The sequence below is a fragment of the Cinclus cinclus genome, chromosome 2 (genome assembly GCF_963662255.1).
Source record: "Cinclus cinclus chromosome 2, bCinCin1.1, whole genome shotgun sequence".
In the NCBI taxonomy this organism is placed as follows: domain Eukaryota; kingdom Metazoa; phylum Chordata; class Aves; order Passeriformes; family Cinclidae; genus Cinclus; species Cinclus cinclus.
In genome coordinates, this window is record NC_085047.1 from 104,898,181 (window position 1) to 104,916,981 (window position 18,801).

At 54.4% G+C, this 18,801-nt stretch overlaps 2 protein-coding genes across 3 annotated transcripts in view; one reads left to right on the forward strand and one right to left on the reverse strand.

Annotated features, from left to right (window-relative positions):
- Window positions 1–3,364, forward strand: part of POLA1 (DNA polymerase alpha 1, catalytic subunit) — a 184,703-nt gene extending 181,339 nt beyond the window's left edge. For both annotated transcript variants that reach the window (XM_062488096.1, XM_062488097.1), the window contains one exon: window positions 3,163–3,364. In XM_062488096.1, the coding sequence (XP_062344080.1) occupies window positions 3,163–3,335 (173 nt within the window). In that variant the 3' untranslated portion in view covers window positions 3,336–3,364. The remainder of the gene's footprint in view (window positions 1–3,162) is intronic.
- A 5,569-nt stretch (window positions 3,365–8,933) lies between these two features.
- On the reverse strand, window positions 8,934–15,814 carry ARX (aristaless related homeobox). Its single transcript, XM_062515160.1, has 5 exons — window positions 15,622–15,814; window positions 13,820–14,540; window positions 12,529–12,574; window positions 10,318–10,646; window positions 8,934–9,370 (listed from the first exon to the last, which is right to left on the reverse strand). The coding sequence occupies exons 1-5, from the start codon at window positions 15,812–15,814 to the stop codon at window positions 9,130–9,132; spliced, it is 1,530 nt and encodes a 509-aa protein (XP_062371144.1). The 3' UTR covers window positions 8,934–9,129.
- Between the last annotated feature and the right edge of the window lie 2,987 nt (window positions 15,815–18,801).

An 18,801-nucleotide genomic window follows, 5' to 3' on the forward strand; every position in this document is an offset into this window, starting at 1 on the left:
TATACAACGGTCACAGTTTTCTTTTACTCAGAGGAGCACAGAGTGATGCTGGTTGTCATTCTTACTCTGCTGTGTGGCAGCGTAAATAGTCCCCTTTCTAACCAACCTGGTGGGAAAAGTCAATATCCCATCAGCAAAGGAGGTAAACACATCAGGAGCTGTGTCCTCTCTCATCTTCCCCTGCTCTGTATTACTACAGTTCTTTAAATCTCTTCTCCCCAGTCATCAGATGCACTTGTGTCATTCAAATGCACGGTGCTGCAGACACAGCCCTGCCCACCTCTCCTCCCGGCTCCCATTCTCTTATAATTGAAACTTAAAATTGGCCTCATTACTTCAACGAGGCCCCTCATATTTCTCCTTTTTTTTTTTCAGTCCACCCTTTCCTGCCTGCCTCTACAAGGGTAATTGCATCTAAGAAATGTTTGAAGCATACTGTCAGAAAGGTTATTGTGTATAATTGGAGTTTAGATTTAATGTTGAGGGGAGCTGGGAGCTCTGTTAGTGGGATGGCTGGAACCCTGAAGCCTAAATTGTATACGGACCTGTATTTCTGTTCCCTACTTTCAGCCCTGGTGTATTGTTTGCCTCAATGTTCTAATGATTAATGTGCCTTCCTGCTCTGTTCACATGTGCCAGCTGTTCACATTGATGTATTTTACCTTGGTTCCTCCTGAGCTCCAGGAAGCTTTAAACTCCTTTGGCCTAGTTTTGAGGTATAAGGATGGTATTTTCCAGAGTTTCTTGGTATAAAGAGCATGGTTTGGCTAACGTGAGCAGTTGCAAGTGAACCCAATTACTGTGTCATTAATCTTGAAAATATATAGACAAGTGAGAGCTCAGTTTGCGGCAAAGTGGGATTAGTGTTTTTATGGATGTGGTTAAGACAATTTTCAAGGTTTGTTTAATTTAACCCTATATATAAATAGTTTCAGCATCATTAAATGTGTTTTGCTGTAGTGACTTCAGCCTATTCATGAGCAGATTCACATAATCAAGCTTTTATTGTATTGGAGTTGTAGTTTAAGGAAAATTCAATTCTGTTAATAGACTTTATGTCATTACTGTCTATGTAACAGTAAAATTTGGTATCTTCAACAATGCATCTTCCTCTGCTTACTGCCCAGACACAAAACTGAATGTGACAGCACAATACATAAGTTCTTCACAACAATGCATGAAAGGTGCTTATCAAAGAGCTTTTAATCAACATATTCACTTATTCAGGCATTGTTAATTTAATTTTTAAAGAGTTGATAGCTTCATGCAGAGGAGTTGACTTCAGTGGAACTTTGTGAATAACACTGAAAACCTAAGCAGGTGGCAATTTCTAAGTAAAACATTGCTGTTTGTATTGTATCTAGAGCTAGTCTGCTAAGATCATATTACAACATCTGAGGCTCCCTAGAAATATTTGTGAATCCTCATGGAGGAGAAATTCACAAACCTCAAAATTACAATAGCTTTTTCTGTGCCTCCCATCTCCTCATGTAGCAGTCCTTGACTTGGCTGCTGAGATGAAGGTGTGTCTGATGGGACACCTTCATCTCAGTCATAGCACAGAGGTGAGTTGTCAAAAAAAATGAATCATTTCATCCCTTATACATAGACTCAAAAAAACAGAGTGTCCTTCTCCATGAAAACCTTTTATTAAATAAATTCCACTGTTTTTAGAAACAATTGGTTTTTCTTCTTAACTTGTGCTGTAGAGTAAAAGCTATTTTGAGAGGTGATGGAGGCTCCTCTATTGCCTATTCAAAGGACGAGGAGGGCTGCGAAGTGTCAGGCAACAGCTTTCAGGCAAAGCTAATGAGCAATAGAAGGATGGTGTTGGTTGCTCACAAGACAGATGCTTTACCCTGCACCTACCTGTAAGTACCTGTGCTGTGCTCTTCTAGTTCTGCTGCACTTGGAGTCCCTCCAGTCTAAAAGCAGGGAAGATGTCTGGCAGGGCACCTTGTTTTGGGGTGTATGTGGTCTCCAGTGTTCCAAGGTGTAATTGCAGGAGCAGGCTTTTGGGTAGGATTTGGTGTTTCTAGAATGTGGAGTTGGTTGGAAAGTATGAGCACAACTATGCCAGATCTGCATCCACTTGGCATTGCTGTATAATAGAGTAGTGGAATATTTTGCTCTTTTAGTCTTTGTCTACAGCTTTTATAAAGGAAAAGCTGTACAGTCACCCAAACAAAATCCCTTGGGTTTGTTTTTTTTTTTTTTTAATGGCATAAAATCTAACCAAAAAGGAAAACAACAGCCAAAAAAAAAAAAAAACAACAAAAAACAACCACACATACAAACAGAAATAGAACAGCTTGGTCTGTGGTGCTGAAATATGTGCAGACTCATGCACACACCTGACCTTACACACACATAAAGGTACAGGTGAGTAAATGTCCTCCAGACATCTCTTATCAGGCATTGGGAGCCTCTTCATTCCTGTGTCAGGTGAACCTGACATCTCGTGGTTGAGGTACTGGCCATCTTCTTTCTGTTTTAGGGTAAAGTAGCATGGAATTCCCCTTGTTTGTACTACTTCCCTTTTCTTTCCAGTGCCTCCATGGTGCTGAGGATCGCGATTCCCATCCTGCACACAAGGTGCATTTGAGAACACACAGGACTGGTGATAAGTCTGCCCCGGGCTGTGCCAGTATTAACAGCAGGGATGAGGAACATGAGTTGAATGTGAACTGTGATCTCCTTCAATTCTGAAGCCACCCTGGAGCAAAATCTGTCCCTACTTCTAACCCCTTGGGACTCTGGATAGTTCTCACCAAGTTAAGGCACCTGCCCTGTTACATGAGATCCTTTCAGAGACACCCAGCTATTGCTCCCTTTCTCTGCTGTGGCTTAGTGAACCCCCATTTCAGTCCAGCTAAACTGGATTAAGGGTGGCTCTTGCCAGTTTTCCCCTTGCTCCTGTGCTAGTGGGGCTGAGGGAGCCTTGGCCAAGGTTCGCCATGGCCTCTCACCAGCTCATACAGGAAAGGCAGGGAATGCAACAGAACGTGGGAGAGTTTGCCACAAATGTGTTCTTTGCTAACTGCAGCATTCACCTCGTTTTAAAATACCTTGTTTCACAGTCTAATGAATGCAAAAATCCTGTCTTTTTGTGGTCATTTAATCCCTCTCTGTTTTTTGGGTTTTTCCCCTTTGTTCTTCTAGAGTATTTGAGGAAGAAGCCACTCAGGAGGGAAGTCTCTGAGGCCTACAAAAGACTGAAGAGCACTGTAGACAAATGCCTGTCCATGAGTGCCTACTCAGAAGTGAACCTTGGCAAACTCTTCACCATCAGTATAGGAAGATCTGTGGGAGAGTCCAGTAATGAAAGACAGTGATTGATTAAAAATGGAGGAAGGCTAGTGCCTTGTTTATCAGTAATGATCTCTTCAGCAATACTCTATTTCAGTATGTACAATGATGTTTTAATAATCTTGTCTCTTTGGAGGAGGAAAAATGGGAATAAAATAATAATAAAAACACCTTGAATACTTCAGATCTACGAGAATCATACATCCTGTTTCCATCTTCCTTTATTTTCTTCATTGAGAAACCAGGGTTATTAAAATATGGAGTAGTTGATGTTTGCAATATTTTTTTGTTGTGTATTTAGACCTATGAGGGAAAAGGGGGTGGGGGAATTGCTGCTTTAATTGGATAATTCCCAGTGAGAGTTGCTGGAATGTAAGTGATCCTAGACTTTGCTCCAGGGTATTTACTAGAGGTGCTCTCAGGAAGAGAGGTTAGTAGAGGTCTCAGTAGGAGCACTAATGTTTTGCCTTTTCACGGTTTATCTTTTTCCTGATCATAAACATACCAATTAAAAACAATACTAAACCTAAATGCATATAAATGTCCTATTACCTTCTGAACAGAGGTAGGGACACTTTACTTTGAAATTCGTTAAAGAATGACTGAAACCTGGAGGTGCTAAAAATAGGGACCATTTTTTTATTAGGATCCTTTCCAAGCATCTTTAAGCACAGTATTTTGCCACATTGAAAATTTCTGTGTGGATGTAAAGACCAAGAAGGATGAACAAAACCCATTTCACACGTACAGAAGATATAAATGTGTTTCATTTCAAAGTATTTGAAAGTAAGCAATCGATAGGGAAAAATATTTTTGGGATGGTATTGTAACCATTAACAGGGGAATGGAAAGCAGCAAATCATAGTTACTGTTCTGTAATAATTACTGTGTTGGAGGTTTTACAGTTTTTACAGACAAATTGTATTTTTCATTTACTTCTAATAAAGTGACAAATAGATATGACAAGAGAATAAATTTGGTACATGCTTTTGTACACAAAATATTGTACTGTGTTTACCGTTAAGTTTGCAATGTGATAATGTAAGTTTATAAAAAATTGCTTTTAAATCTTAAACAGTATAAAATGTAAAGTTTGTTCACACTTGAAGGAAAAAAAAATAAAGTTTTCTAGTAAAAGAGAATTTGATTCTGTGATCTGATGGTTGAATATAGTCCATGCTAGGCCATATGCTCTGAATTTTTCCTGGTCTTACAGAATTGCTTCTGTGTCTATTTTTAGGACTAACACCTGTTAAAATAGGGAGCTTGAATAAAAAGTAAGAGGATCAGCATGGACACTGTAGGGATACACGTGTCTGTTTGTGTTCAGAGTATTTTATGACATTCATTTGCCCCCAGAGTGGTATTTGGAAAAGGCTGTGTGTCAGTATGGGTAGTGTCAGTTTGAATATCCCTAAATGCCCATCTTCCCCTAGCAACTTGTGGAACTAAACCCTTTCATTTCTGCTCACATGGAGTCCCTGCGGTGAGAAATGGAACCTGTGCATCTCTGGTCTTGTGCAGGTGTTGCCCCACCCTGGTGAGCTATCAATACTTCCCAATATGTTTAGTTGGGTTAATGCTGCAAAACAGACTTCATTTGGAGTCTTGTCTTGGAAAGAAGGTGATGCTGCCAACATGACATATTGAAGTTGCAGAACTTCAAAAGATTCTGGTTTGTTGTAATTTCACGCAGGGATTTTTAGATTTTTTTTGTGTCCGGCCCAATTAGGACTATGAAGATATTACTGATATTAACTGGATAGAATGCCTTAGGAAAGTGAAAAGCCTGACCTTCTCCTCCAAACATTAGGTATACAAATAAAATGGATAGATGTGGCATAACCTGACCCTGTGGCACTTGTATGTATCTGTATAATTACAGCTGAAGAGCCTGTTAATTTGCAAGTTTAGGGATGTTTAGATTAAATGAGAGTGTTGTGGAATGACTGTGTAGGGTGCAGCAGCACAGAGTGAGTGGCCCTGCGAGGGGCTGTTCCCCCCAGACACCCAGGCAGAGGAGCCCGAGCAGCACAGCCCAGAGCCCCCACCACCCCAGCCAGCAGTCCGGGGGGGGGGTTGAGGATGGGAAATGAGGCTTTTACCCCGAATGGAGGCTTTTTTTGATTCCTCTCAGCAAAGCTGGTCAGATCAGAGCTGAAGTCTTGGCAAGGAGTAAACCGGATTTTTTTTTCCTCTCCTCTCCCTCTCTAATCAGCTCTGGGCACCGTGCCTCGTCTTGGCCCCTCAGAAAGGCTGGGAAACGCAAAATCATCTTTATAGCATTTAATATTAAATGGACCTGGTAAATGCTGCGCTGTAAATAATTTGGGAAAGACTGAAGTTTCGGAGGTTTGCATCCTGAGGCTGGTCTGGCCTGAATCGCCTCCCCTTCCTTTTCCTCCTCGTATCCCCCTCCCCCACCCCGTGCTGTTAAAATTGAGGTTTGTGTTTATTTGTGTTTATTTGCAGTTGGGGAAGAGGAGTGTTGATATATGGAGCCGGTGGCCAGGTTTCGTTGATGACATATGCGATATGAAAAAGAATTCCCATCCGCAAACACGGTTGCTGCTGTGCCAAAATCCCTCTTTTCGCCGCCAAAGGCATCTTTCTAAGGCCGAAGCGGAGCACATCTTCCCCTTCGAATCCATCCCCGTCTTCTGCAGGGCACCTTAAATGCGCCTTAACTGAATAGTTCTCCCTCAGCCTCCTTATAGCAGTTTAATAGATTAACTCATCTGTGCCAGCTTCAAATTTCAGATTAAAATTCCTTCATCCCGAAGGCAGCATTATCAGGTTGTTGGAGGCTGTTTTCAAACCTTGGTTTTGAATAGCAGCGGCTCTGCATTAATTTAACCACTAAGCTAATAAGTAGGTTTCGTTTTGTTATGCTAAGCTTTATTGCTTTTCTTTTGATCAGAATGGTGTTGTTGAGCAAAGCAGCAGACAAGGCATTCTTTGATGAGGGAATTAGCGCTCTATTCTTCCTCTATTATTCATAGCACAGTGGAATATGTAAGTACCTGAGGGTGTCAAAGGAGAGCAGGCTCTATTGCAAAGTGTTCGCCTTGTTTCTCTCAATAGCTGACTATGAGATGATAAACCGCTTAATACACTGCACTAATTGGATGAGAGCAAAAAGAGATGGGAATTAAGGCACGGCGAAAGGAGAAAGTGCTACCAGCCTTCATTCACTCTTTCACCACTTTAACAGCACCAAAGGAGGCACAAGCTTTCTATAAGCAGACTAGGGGTTTTGTGCGGAGATAAAATGAACCTGTTAGTGGATTCAGGTAATACACTAATTATTGCACAGTATAAATACCACTACTGGTTTTATAACACGGAGGTAAACTTCTTTTGAGAAGGTTATAGGATTGCTTGGCAGCAGTATAGATCCTAATAAGGGACCAGAGTAATAACCCCCTGGATTAACAAAATTGCTGCTTGCAGAAGTATGATTCGGGCTTTTACGAAGATTTCAGCAGAATGAATAAAAATGACTGAATGACATTTCTTAATGCCTAATGGCTTGATAATGATTCCCTTTTCTTTGAGGTAAAAATGTATATTTCAGGCTGCACTGTTAATAACGTCCAAGGAACAAGCCTTATTTTTCCCATATTTTTTTTTTTCTTCGCCTAGTGTGGGTTTTCAGGGCTCAAAAATACGGCTGGGGGCGGGCGGGGTTGGGGGTGTGGGATATGAAATGCCGTGAGTGCAGAAGGGAGCCGCGGGGAAGGGTCGCGGCGGGCTCCCCACGGGCGCCGCTCGCTCCAGCGGCGCTTCCCGGCCGGCGGCTCCCGGAGACGGGGCCGGACCCCCTCGGCGTGCCCGTGGTCTCTTCTCCGGCCACGACCGCCGTTGTGGAGCGCTGCCGCGATTAGACCAAATCACCCCCAAAAAATGAACCCCGGCCCCAGCGCTCCAGAGCCCGGGGCTTGGTCGCGGGTGGGGAACCAGGAATCATCCGGGCTGGGGAAGGGCGGCGGGCAGTGCGGCCGCGGGGTCTCCCGCATTTCCTGCTCCCTGCTCAATGGAAGAGGAGGACGGAAGCGCTGTGCCCAAAAAAAAAAAAAAAAAAAAAAAAAAGGAAAAAACAACAATAATTAAGAAGAAAAAAAAAAAAACGAGGAAGAAAGCCTCCCGGGGGGTAATAAGGGAAGAGGGAAGAATCGGAAGTTCGCCTCGAGAAGAACGAAGGGGCAGGCGAAGAGAAACTTCTGTGACCCCAAAGGTGCGGGGGCGGACAAGCGTTCCCCAAAATTCCAGATTTCCGACCCCGACTTTCGACAGCGGCGGACCCCGGGCCGCCCCGTCCCCGCCCGGCGGTGCCGGGGAGCGTGGGGCGGCTCCCGCGGCGTGGGGTCTCTGGAACCAAGAGACGACCCCAGAGCACCCCGTGCTGGGGAGCTGGGGGGACACGCCGCGGTGCCCCCGACAGAGCTGGGACGGGCACGGCCGTGGGTGCCCGCCCGACCTCGCGATCCGCAGATCCCCTCGCATGCGGGGCTGCCGGCTCCTCGCTCCCCGCCGCCCCCAGCCCCGGCCCGGAGCTCCGCGCACCCCGAGCCCGCGGGCGGGGCCCGGGCTCGGCCCCGCAGCCTCCGCAAGGACCGGGCTTTTTGCTTTTTCTCTTGATCCCTTTTTTTCTTTTCTTTTTTTTTTTTTTTTTTTTTTTTTTTTTTTGTTAAACATATATTTTTGTTTATTTTCTGAACGTGGCACTTCTCCACCGGATAGCAAGGAAAAGTGTTAACAATAACGACATTACACAAAAAAAGTACTGTACCATCGCCTCTTGAGGGTTTCAGAAACCGCTACAGTTAATAAGTTAAATAAAGAGTTTGTACATAAATATTTGTCTAGGAACCCTATTATATCTACAACACAGTAAGAATCTACAGAATGACAAACTTTTACAACACTACACTGAGTGCAATTGTTTTATAACTTTTCAAATATACAAAGCTCTGTTCTTTTTTATAACAATGGTATGTACAGAATCAATAATCACAGTTTAGTGACTTAAACAGTCCATATTCTAGCAGTGTATTTCCCTTTGGTTTGATATAAAAACCTTGGTTGGTGTAATGATAAAGAATATAACAAGAAAAAGATATACCCTTTCCCCTAAGTGCACTGGTTATCTTACAGCATCAAATTTACTTTCAGTCTGCACTGGCAGCATCCTTGGTTAGCATATGCAGCTCATTGCAACATGTAAAATAGTTCTCCAGCGCTTCTAATTGACCAACTTAACATCCTAGGATGTTATTTTAAGAAGATGTGGGTAGCTTTCCCCCCTCTCTTAGCTTCTCTATTGTTTGTTTTTTGTTTTTTTTACTTTCTTAATTACAATTCTATTTCTCTTTTTTTTCTTGCCAGATAAACAGAAGGAAAAATATTTAGTGTACGAAACGCTAATATATAGTAACTTTTATTAGGGATTTTTTTCTTTTTTTTTTTTCTACTTCCCCCCCAATGTTCACAGAGGAAATGGACACGTCGTACATTTAAGAAATGTACCAGCCAAGGAGTTACTTATTCAGGAGGTTTTAAGTGTGGTTTCACTCGTGTGAGTGCTGATATGAGAGGCATTCACTTTCTCCAAGATCCTAACTTGAGAACCTACTACAGTCTCAGCTGCTGGTCCTCTTTTTTTAAAAAAAACTCATTATTATTTTTCCCCCCGTTTGGTCTTGATTGCTGCTGTCTGAGGTGACCTTTATTGACTCGCGTGTTTACTCTCCTCTCCCTCACTTTTTTCTCTCCCCCCTAAAAAAACCTAACCCGCACCCCGCGGACGGCAGCCGTGCCTTAGCACACCTCTTTCCCCGTACTGCTCCCGGGGAGGATGTTGAGCTGGGTGAGCTGGGCGGCGTGTTCCTTGGCCTTCAGCCGCAGGGCGGCGATGCTGGATGCCCGCCGGTCGGCGGCGGCACTGGCCGGGTCCCCCAGCCCCGCCGAGCCCACCGCGCCCTCGGCGGCCGGAGCCGGCTGCCGCAGCAGGGCCGCGGCGCTGGAGGCGCTGCCCAGGGGGGACATGGTGGAAAAGAGCCTGCAAAGGGAAGCAGAGACCGCTGTCACCGCCGCGCCGGGGTCCGCCGGCCCCGCATGGCCCCGCTCGCCCCCTTCCCGACAAGCGCGGACGCGGGGGGACAGAGACTCGCTGGAAATACCCCACGGAGGGAGGGAAGAAGATTTTTTCGGGGAAGAAAAAAAAAAACAAAACAAAAAAAAAACCCCAAAAAACCCCCAAAAAACATCGCTGAGCCTGGTCCTTCCCGACTTGCCGCAGTCAGGGCGGCAGCGGCAGGTGGCTGCAGCCGGTGGGATGGGGGATGCGCGGGGGGAACCCCGCGGTCCTGGGCAGGCAGCGCTCGCTCCCCCCGTTCCCGGAGCTGTCCGCGCTCCGCCTGCCTCGGCTCCCCGAGCAGCGCTGCCGGAGCCGCCCGGCTCTGCCCGCACTGCCCTGCGGCTCCCGCGGGAGCTCGTCCCGACGCGAACCTGCGGAAGCTGCTCAGCCCCACTCACGCCCGCGGCTAAAAATCCGTCCGTGACGGTTCCCCCGTGGCCGGAGTGGCTCACGGCGCCCGGCAGGTCGCGGCTTCTGTTCGTCCCGAATGGCCAAATACCAGCAACCCCCCGCCCCGAGCAAAGCAGAGGCCACGCGTACACGTAGGAAAACCCGCAAGGGTTTAGTTCCTGCGTGGGAGCACCGCACTCGGTGGGGCCTGTCCCTCGGGGGCCCGCTGGGCTCCCGCGACCGCCGCGGCCCGGCCGCCCCCACGGGGAACCCGCGGCCGCGCGGGGGAGCCGCCCCCACCCAATGAGCGGCCGCGGCGGAAGCACGTGACCGCCGCGGCGCCCAATCGGCGCCGGCTGCGAGGCGCTCCAAGTTCGAACGCCGGGGCTGCCGCGCGCGGCGGGTCCCGCGTGGGGCCGCGATCCCTCCCGGAGCCCCCCAGGACCCCCCGGTGGCGGCGTCGGGGGCGCGGGCGGTACCTGCCGAAGGCGGGGCTGATGAAGGCGGGGTGGCGGAACACGGCCGCGCCCAGGAAGGTGCCGAGGCCGAGCGGGGTCCCGCCGGGGGGCAGCGCCGCGGAGCCGGGGGGCGGCGGCGGCAGGCTGGGGAAGGCGGCGGCCGCGGCGGCTGCGGCGGTCCAGGCGGAGTCTAGAGCTGGGTGATGAGGAGGGAAAGGACTAGCATCAAGGTATGGACTGAGGGGGTGAGTTGCTGACAGGGGACCAGGGAAAGGCAAACCTGGGGGGTGTGTCTGAGCCCCAGCCTTTTCCCTCTTCCGCCACTTAGCCCTACGGTTCTGGAACCATACCTGAAAGCCAAAAGAAAAACCGGTTTTAATACGCCTGCCCGCGCCCTCGGAGCGCCGAGCCCCTTCAGGAGCCCCGCACCGGCCCACGCGTGCCGGTGCCCCGGGCTGTGCCGACCCACGCCGGGGGCCGACACGCGGCTGGCGGTGACACCCCGGAGCGTGCCGCGGGCGCTGGCTGCCGGAGGGGCGCAGCAGTTCAACACCCCCGCACAGCTTCGCGCAGGCTGGCGGTGCGGGCAGAAAGCGGAGCGGGAGGCGGCTCCCGCAGCGCTTTCCCTGCGCTGGAGCAGCGGCAGTACGATTTCCCAGGGGAACTATGCGGGAATTATTCCGCACTCACACCCACACCGCGACTTTTTTTTTTTTTGTTTTCGTTAAAAGGCATATTTACAAATTACATCATTTGGAGATCCTAGACATTTTTTCCTTCAGATTTAAAGAGGGGGGGAAAAAAGTAATTTCACTGACGTCTGAAACGAAGAAATAATTTGTGAGGCAACCAACGCAGCAAATACAGATTTCAAGGCTGCCCTTTTAAGATCTATATTATGAAAGTTAGTTAGGATGCCATAGCACTACTGTCCTTTCTCTCTTTTACCCCTCCCACAGAGCAAAAATCGTGAAATAAAACTGCTTAAAGCAGGAGAGAGGTAGAGGAAAATAAACGCATTTCAAAGTAAAAGAAAACATTCCCTTAATAACCGAGTCTGCGGCCATCATGCGCACATAGAGACACAGACTTTGAGAAACAGACGTTTGTAAATCTTTTCGGGCAGGTGTGGGCAGAGTTTTTCCTGTTACGCGCGGCTTTGTAAGTCAGTATGAGACTATTCTTTCCCGGAAGGCAGGAAGGCAGCAGCGCTACGAGTCTCTCCGTACAGTTGTTCAGCGGGAATTGATCTCCCCGCACGCCTGTCTGGGTACCCACGACGAAGAGGCATTATGTTCGTGCAGAAGGCAACAGCCTGGCACGGAGGGAGCGTCTCTCCTCGCTAAAACTCAATTAGCAAGCTGTCCTCACTACAATTCCCCCTTATTGAATTAATAAGTCTGAGTACACCCAAAGGTAAACGAAGGGACTCTCATAATTCATATTCACTTAATTACATCTTCTGCCATGAATAGAGGAGAAAGAAAGGGGGTGTCTTTCTGTTAAAAAAAGTTATTTAACTTTCCCACGACTTGTTCCCCTGAGCTGAAAATACTGATTTGCTGTCACATCTCTGTTTGACAATGGAGAAATGTGTCAACAGAAAGGAGGGGACAAATCTCATCATTAGCCCCTCTAATGCAAGAAGCTGTTGTGTATTAAATGAGCCATATGGAATTTATTATGCTTTATCAGCTCCCGATTTTAACTGTAAAGTGATTTGCTCAGCTTCAAACCCAGAGACATCTGTTTTCTGTTGGCAATCAGGGCATCCCAATGTTTATCGTCTCTTTGGTTATGAGACCCGGCTTGGGAAATGCACTCTGGTATGGGGCGGCAAACACCTTTAATAGCATTGCACTCACTCACTATTAGATCAATGCAGGCTTATTGCTATCAAAAATGGGAAATCAAATAGCATTAGCCAGCTCCTTGTGCAGGCAGAGAGGAAATCAAACAACATTTCGCCTTCAAATGGCCCTGTTTGTTCTAGCACTAAGTGGGCTTTTATGAAGCCCGATTGGAGATTTGATGACAGCCAAATACCCGACTTGCGGCCGAGCGGGTTTCTAACAACCGAAACGGGAGCCCCGAGTTTTAATCACACGGGAATTCGCCAACCGAGGGCTCGGCCCTGGCGGGGCCGGGGGCGCCGCCGAGGAAGGTCGGGCCACCCTTCCCCTGAGCTCTGCCGAGGGACGCGCCGGTCCCAGTCCCGCCGCTGCCACTCACCTGCACTCGGGCTTCTGTCAGATCGAGCCTCATGGCCAGCTCCTCCCTGGGGGAGACACAGACGCCACCGTCAGCCCGGGGCACCTCGAGTCGCCCGCGCCCAAAATCCCGGTGCCCGAAGCGAGCGGGGCCGGGCCGCGGGCGAGCACCGCCTGTCTCCGCCCTCGGCCCGGCTCCGGGCCGCCGAGCTGGGCGCCTCTCGGGACTCCAGGGTTTTGGCATCCCCTCCCCGCCGCTCCCCAAATTCGGCCGGTTTCAGCCGCAGCTCCCGTTTAAGGGACAGCAGCCGGGAAGCTTCACATTGCCACAATTAAGGCAAATCGGAAAACACTAAGGCACTGGAAAATGGCTCATCAGCTCCGTGTCCCAGAGAGGAGCATTCCCAGCATAAATGGGACCCTGCCCCGGCCGGAGCCCCGCGCCTTCAGGGCGTGAAAAGCCCTGGAGCAAAACCCAAAGCCATAAAAAGACACCAACGAAAAAAGTGCGGTATGTCCATATGCCCGGTCAGCCGCTCCCGGGTCCGGGGCCAGGCGGCGCCCCGAGGTGAGGCCCGCAGGCGATAAGCGGCTCCGAGGTCCAGGGGAAAAAGAAAAAAGCCCCCGTGAACATTTCTGTTCCAACACCGCCCCCGACCCTCCTCCCCCGGGCAAAGCAAACGAGAAACCCGCAGGGTCTTCGTGATCGAAAAGTGCGACTCTGGGGACTCGATCCCCTTCTAGCCTTAAGGCGGGACGGGGTAGCTGCAATTTTCGGTCAGCGCGGGGAAAGGGGCTGGCAGCTTTGCCTCTCTCCTGCGCTTCCCGCAGGGGAGCCGCTGGCCAGAAGCGCCACCACCGAGGTCCCATTTTCAACGGGAAAATGCCCCCGAAAGTAGGGACAGAGCTGGGCTGGGCCCCGACGGGCTCCTTGGGGGCAATTCCGGGCACCGAGAGGCCCCGACGTGCCGGGCCGGTATTTTTAGGCAGCGACGCTTTGATCTCTGCTGCGGCCGGGGCTTCCCCGGGCCGGGCTCCAGCCCACGAGCAGCGCGTAACCGATCCCGGCGCGGCCGGCAGCGGATAAAATTAGCCCCCGGCGGCGGCCTTCAGGCGGGCCTGCCCGGGCTCTGCCGGCCCTGGGTGCCCCCTGAACCCAGCCCTGTTCCCCGTCTCCCCCCAGCCCGGGGGTGCCCGAGGCAGGAAATCGCCGCCGGGGCGGTTTGGAGGCGGGGGTGAAGCACACTGCGGCCCCGTCCCGCCCCCCCGGGATTCGCTCACTCTGCGCTCGGCCGGGACCCCGGCGCCGGTACCTGGTGAAGACGTCGGGGTAGTGGGTTTTCTGGAAGGCCCTCTCCAGCTCCTCCAGCTGGTAGCTAGTGAAGGTGGTACGATAGCGGCGCTGCTTCCTCTTGAGCAGCCCCTCCTCGGAGTCGCTGCCGGCCGAGAGGCAGACGCTCTCCTCGCCGTCCTTGCCCTCGCCGTCCTCGGGGTGCAGCAGCAGCTCCTCCTTGGGGGACAGATCCCCGCCCTCCGCCCCGGGGGCCGCGGTGGCGCCCCGGCGGGCATCTTTCAGCAGCCCCCCGCCGTCCTCGCCCAGCAATTCCTCCTCCTCGTCGTCCTCCAGCTCCTCTTCCTCCTCGTCCTCCTCCTCCTCCAGCATCTCTTCGTCCTCTTCCTCTTCTTCCTCGTCCGCGGCCGGCGCAGCAGGGCCCGGCCGTTCCTCGACGTGCGCGGCGGGGCTGCCCAGCTCGTCCCGGGCGGGCGGCGGCGCCACGAAGGGCGCGTTTTCACGGTAGCTTTTGCTGCGGCTGATGCTGACCTGGGGCGCCTGGCTGATCTTCAGAGTGTCCCACGGGGCGGCGGCGGGCACGGGCCCCGCGCCCCCCTCCGGGCGCCCCTCCGGCCGGTCTCCCCGCGGCCCCGCCGCCCGCGGCGGCAGCAGCCGGCCCCCGCCGGGCCCGTACAGCCGGCGCAGTTTGGGGGGAAGGTGCAACTCGGCTGGCTCGAAGGGGGGACTGCCCTTAGGGGACCCTGAGTCATGGAAATGGCGGAGACGGCCGCAGCAGACGGACGGAGCGGGCAGAAGGGTGCAGAGGAAAGAAAGAAAGGAAAAGAGAAGGAGAGACACGGTCAGTAGGAGCTGCGCGAATAGAGCCCAAGGCAAGAGCCCAGTCCCTTAACCATCCTTCATGCACCAGTTTCCACCCGCTACCCCGTCCCTCGGGCCGGCCCGGGCCCGCGCCGCTGCTCCCAGCCTGGGAAGAAATTCCACCCGGCCGCTGAGCCCGGCCCAGCGCCCCGCTCAGGGCCGGGACAGGCTGCGGGGGCTCCGGCAGCCCTGGGCCTGCTCCGGCACGTCTCCGACAGCGGTCAGCGCCGGACCCTATCGCACACGGGGGGGGGCAGCCCTGGTCCCACTGCGCCCGCCAGGCAGACCCGGATTCCTCCGCTGGCTTTTTTTGTTTTGTTTTGTTTCGTTCCCTTCTCCTATAATCTTCCCCCCGCCACTTCCAATCTGGTTTTAGCTTTGGAGGAAAGAATCCCGCCCGCCGGTGTACGCCGGGAAAAGCGGGAGCGAGGCCGCCCATGGGAAGCTGCCCATCCGGGCTCCCCACGGCTCCGGAGGGGGCTGCTCCCAACTTGGGGCCGGGGGCGGCGGCTGCCGGGGCCCGTTATCGCCGCCCGGGCTCCTGCCGGGCGCGGCGCCGGCTCGCTCGCCGAAACCCGTTACAGGTTTACTGCGGACGGGCGAGGCTTTTCCCCACACACACAGACGGATCACCTCTCGCACCAAATTATGTCGGCTTTAAAAATTACACCTATATCGAAAGCGAGAGCAGCCTAAAGCGCCGATACCCGACCCCCAGGGAAAGAATTGTGACGAATTCCCGGCACGGCTCCGGCCGCGCTTCCTGGCAGCGCGGCAGCTGCTAACGAGCACGGTAACGGGATAACAGCGACCGCAGCTCCGAGGCGGCGCCTGGCCATGAGGTGCAGGCGGGGAGCGCGGCCGGGGCCGATCTGCAGGCTGCGCAGGGAAAGGGGGACAGCCGGGCCTGCCCGACGCCGGGGAAAAGGAACGGGACGAGCGGGACGGGACGGCGGGGCTTACCTTGCGCGGCCTTGTCAGTGTCGGGACGGGCGGCGATGGCGGGCAGGGCGGGCGCGGTACCGAGCAGCCGCACCTTGCAGGGGCTCCGCCGGCCCAGGATACTGTCGATGCAGTAGGAGGACAGCAAAGTTGGCGATTTACTTTTGCACTCGGGGCGCTCGGCGCAGCTCTCCTCCGGGTAGGGGCCGCTCATGGCGGCGGCAGCGGGGCCGAGCCGCGGGGCCGGGGCGGGAGCGGCGGTGCGGACGCCCCCGCGGCGCTGCCCGGTGCCGCCGGGACGCCCGTCACGGGGGGAGTGAGCGGCGGCCGCGGCGCTCTTGAGTCCCCTCGGCTCCACGTGCGGGCAGCCGCCCCCTGATTGGCTCCCGCCGGAGGCCGGGCGGCCGCCGACAGACGGCGCCCGGCAAAGCCCGGCTCGGACCGCCCCGGATCGGCGCCCGCCCCGAGTCGCCGCGCTGCCCCCCGCCCCGCCCCGCCCCTCCCGCCGCGCTCCGCCCCCGCTCCGTGGGGGCGGCGGCCGGCGGGGACCCTCTCGGGGGAGCCGTCGGGGGCGTCCGGGACGGGCGGCGGCGGAGTTCCCGTGGCACGCCTCGCCCCGTCCCCACTCCCCCGCCCCGACGGCGGCCCGCTCCACGCTCCCCCCCCCCCCCCACCTTCGCTAGCCCCCGGCAATTCCCGGGCGGGATGGCGTGGGCGGCGCGGGGGAATCCGCGCCGTGTTTTCCCGCGGGCGGCTCCCGCCCGCCCGCCCCGCGCGGTGCTGCGCAGGGCCGCGCGCTCGCCGCGCTCGCCGCCGGTGTTTGAAATGCGGCGACGGCGCTCGGGGCTGTCTGTGACGGCGCGGCGGGGCCCGAGCCAGCGGAGCGCGGGAGCCGGGAAGAGCTTCCCCCGCGCCGGCCAGGGTGCGCAGCCCGGTGCGGTGCTGTCCGGCAGCCCCCCCTCCCTGCCCTGACAGCCTCCGCCTTTCTCCGCACTCGTGTCTCCCTTCTGCTGGCGCCTTCCACGCCGCTTCGGCCCGGAAGATCTCTGTCTGTTTTTAATACTCTCTCCCTATCCTTTCGCTGTTGGGCGGTCACAAGTTCGGGCTCCCTGTCTGGTCGGTTTGGGCTCGCTTTTGATGGGCACGGTACAGCTGCCTGTCCCTGTTCACGTGCGCGCTCCTGATTCCCGGACTCTCGCAAGCACAAACACGTCGAAGAAATTGCTCCCGGTCGCTACAAATAGTGACCTAGTCCTCTCTTTCGAGTGATGCCCAGCCCCGAGCACCGAAGCGGAGACCGCCCCATTTTCCTGCTCGTGCCACAATTCCCGTGCGGAACGGACGTCTCCCAATTAACCAGACAGAATTAAGAGAAAAGATAAGGAAGTGCTTGTGTCCGTGCTGGCGTGGGTCACCGCCGCTCTGGCAGTGTCCACGCCCGTGTGCGCGCACGCACACGTTTCCAAGTTCTAAAGGTGCGTGCGGGGGGCAAACGTTATGCCCAGAGTCGTCCTCTCCCTGGAAGCGCTGCTCCCCGGGGATCCTACCCCTCATTCATCCCTCCTCGTTTCCCCGTGATCCGCAGACCGGGGCCATGCCAGCCCCGACGTGAGCGGCCGGCAGGCTCTGCCATCCAGAGCGGGGCGGCCCCAGCCCGGCCCGGCTTGGCAGGCGCTCCTGGACCGGGTACCTAAAGCTGCCGTTTGCCGTCGGTGCCATCCCCGGCACGAGTGGCAATTAATTAATTAAGCCAGTAACTAAAAAAGATCCACCCCAGATCCTAAAACAACTAACAAACAAACAAAAGAATAATAAAAAAAAAAAAAGAAGGGAAGACCCAAGGGTGCCCTTGGCGAAGTTCGGCGAGCAGAGGGGGTGCCGCCTCTTGCTCTCGCCCTGGCGGTGCCGGGTGGCTCCACCGGGACTTTCCCACCGGGCTTGCCCGGGAGAAGCTCCGCGGGGCCTCGGGTACGACCGAGCCAGGAGCGGCGCTCCTGCAGCCGGGGAAGCCGGCCCACAACTGCCTTCCCTTCGCTGTCTCGCCGGGCGCCGGCCGAGCCGGTGCGGGCGAGCCGCAACACTGAGAGCGGCGGAGCAGGGACGGGCAGAGCCGCCGCGCTGCCTGCTCGCGACGGGGGGACACGGACCCACCGCGGCACAGCCGACAGCCGGAGGGCACGGGGGACCTCCGGCGCGGCATCTGCGAGGGCTTCAGCAGCGCCGAGACCCTCCGGTAGCTGCCGGCGGTGCGAGCCGGGGCTGCGGGGGGAGCGAGCTCGAGGCTGTCGAGGACGGGCGGAGCGCAGGGAGCCCTGCTGCGGCCTTCCAGCCGTCCGCAGTTTGTTCTCACTCCTTTCCCTCTCCGGTCCCTGTGCCTGGGTCTGGACGGGGGGCCTCCCCTGCCCCGCTTTCCAGCTCCCCTGCCGGCAGACCCTGCCGGAGGGAAACGCGGCCCCAGCCGGCCCAGGGTGCGGGGCGGGCCCGCAGTACTCTCGTTCGCAGGCAAAATGCTTTGCGATAGGAGATCTCCTCTGCCAAGTCACTTTGTTGCTTTATTTATTTTTTTTAAACAAACTTTTAGTCATTTGTGGTCTCTCCCTCGCCTTCTTTTCTTCCCTTCCCCCTGCAACCTGCTAATTTAACACTGGAGCGCGTTATGGCAGTGTTACAGGGAGAGAACGAGAGAGAGAAAACAACAATACTGCAATGATCCAAATGATACAGTAGAATTATAGCAATTATAGTTCCGCTCGGAGAAGAAAACCTTGCTGAGCTCAGCCAAACAAACTGATACCTTGTACGGATAACAAGCCCGGGGACTGACAGCCGGTGCTGAGAGAGGCAGGAGGGCACAAACGGAAATATTTGCCTCTTTTTCACTCCAGCCAGCCTACATTAACACCCTCGGCTGCCGCTGCCAGAGCAATATCGGCTCCTACTCCTCGCACTCGGGGGCCTCCGCGATGAGTTTCTTCCCAGGGACCGGCCTCCGCACCTACCCGCGGCCGGTTCTGCTCGGGCCCTGCCGGGAAGGAGCGGTCGGAGCTCTGACGATGCCGGGACCGGCGCTGCCGGCCGGCCGCCCTCTCTGCAAACACCCATTCCCACCGCAGGGGCGAGGGTACTGCACCCTCTGGGGCTCTCCGGCCCGGTCCGGCCCGGCCCGGGGTGCCTCTCGCCGTTTCCCCTCCGAGCGGGCGG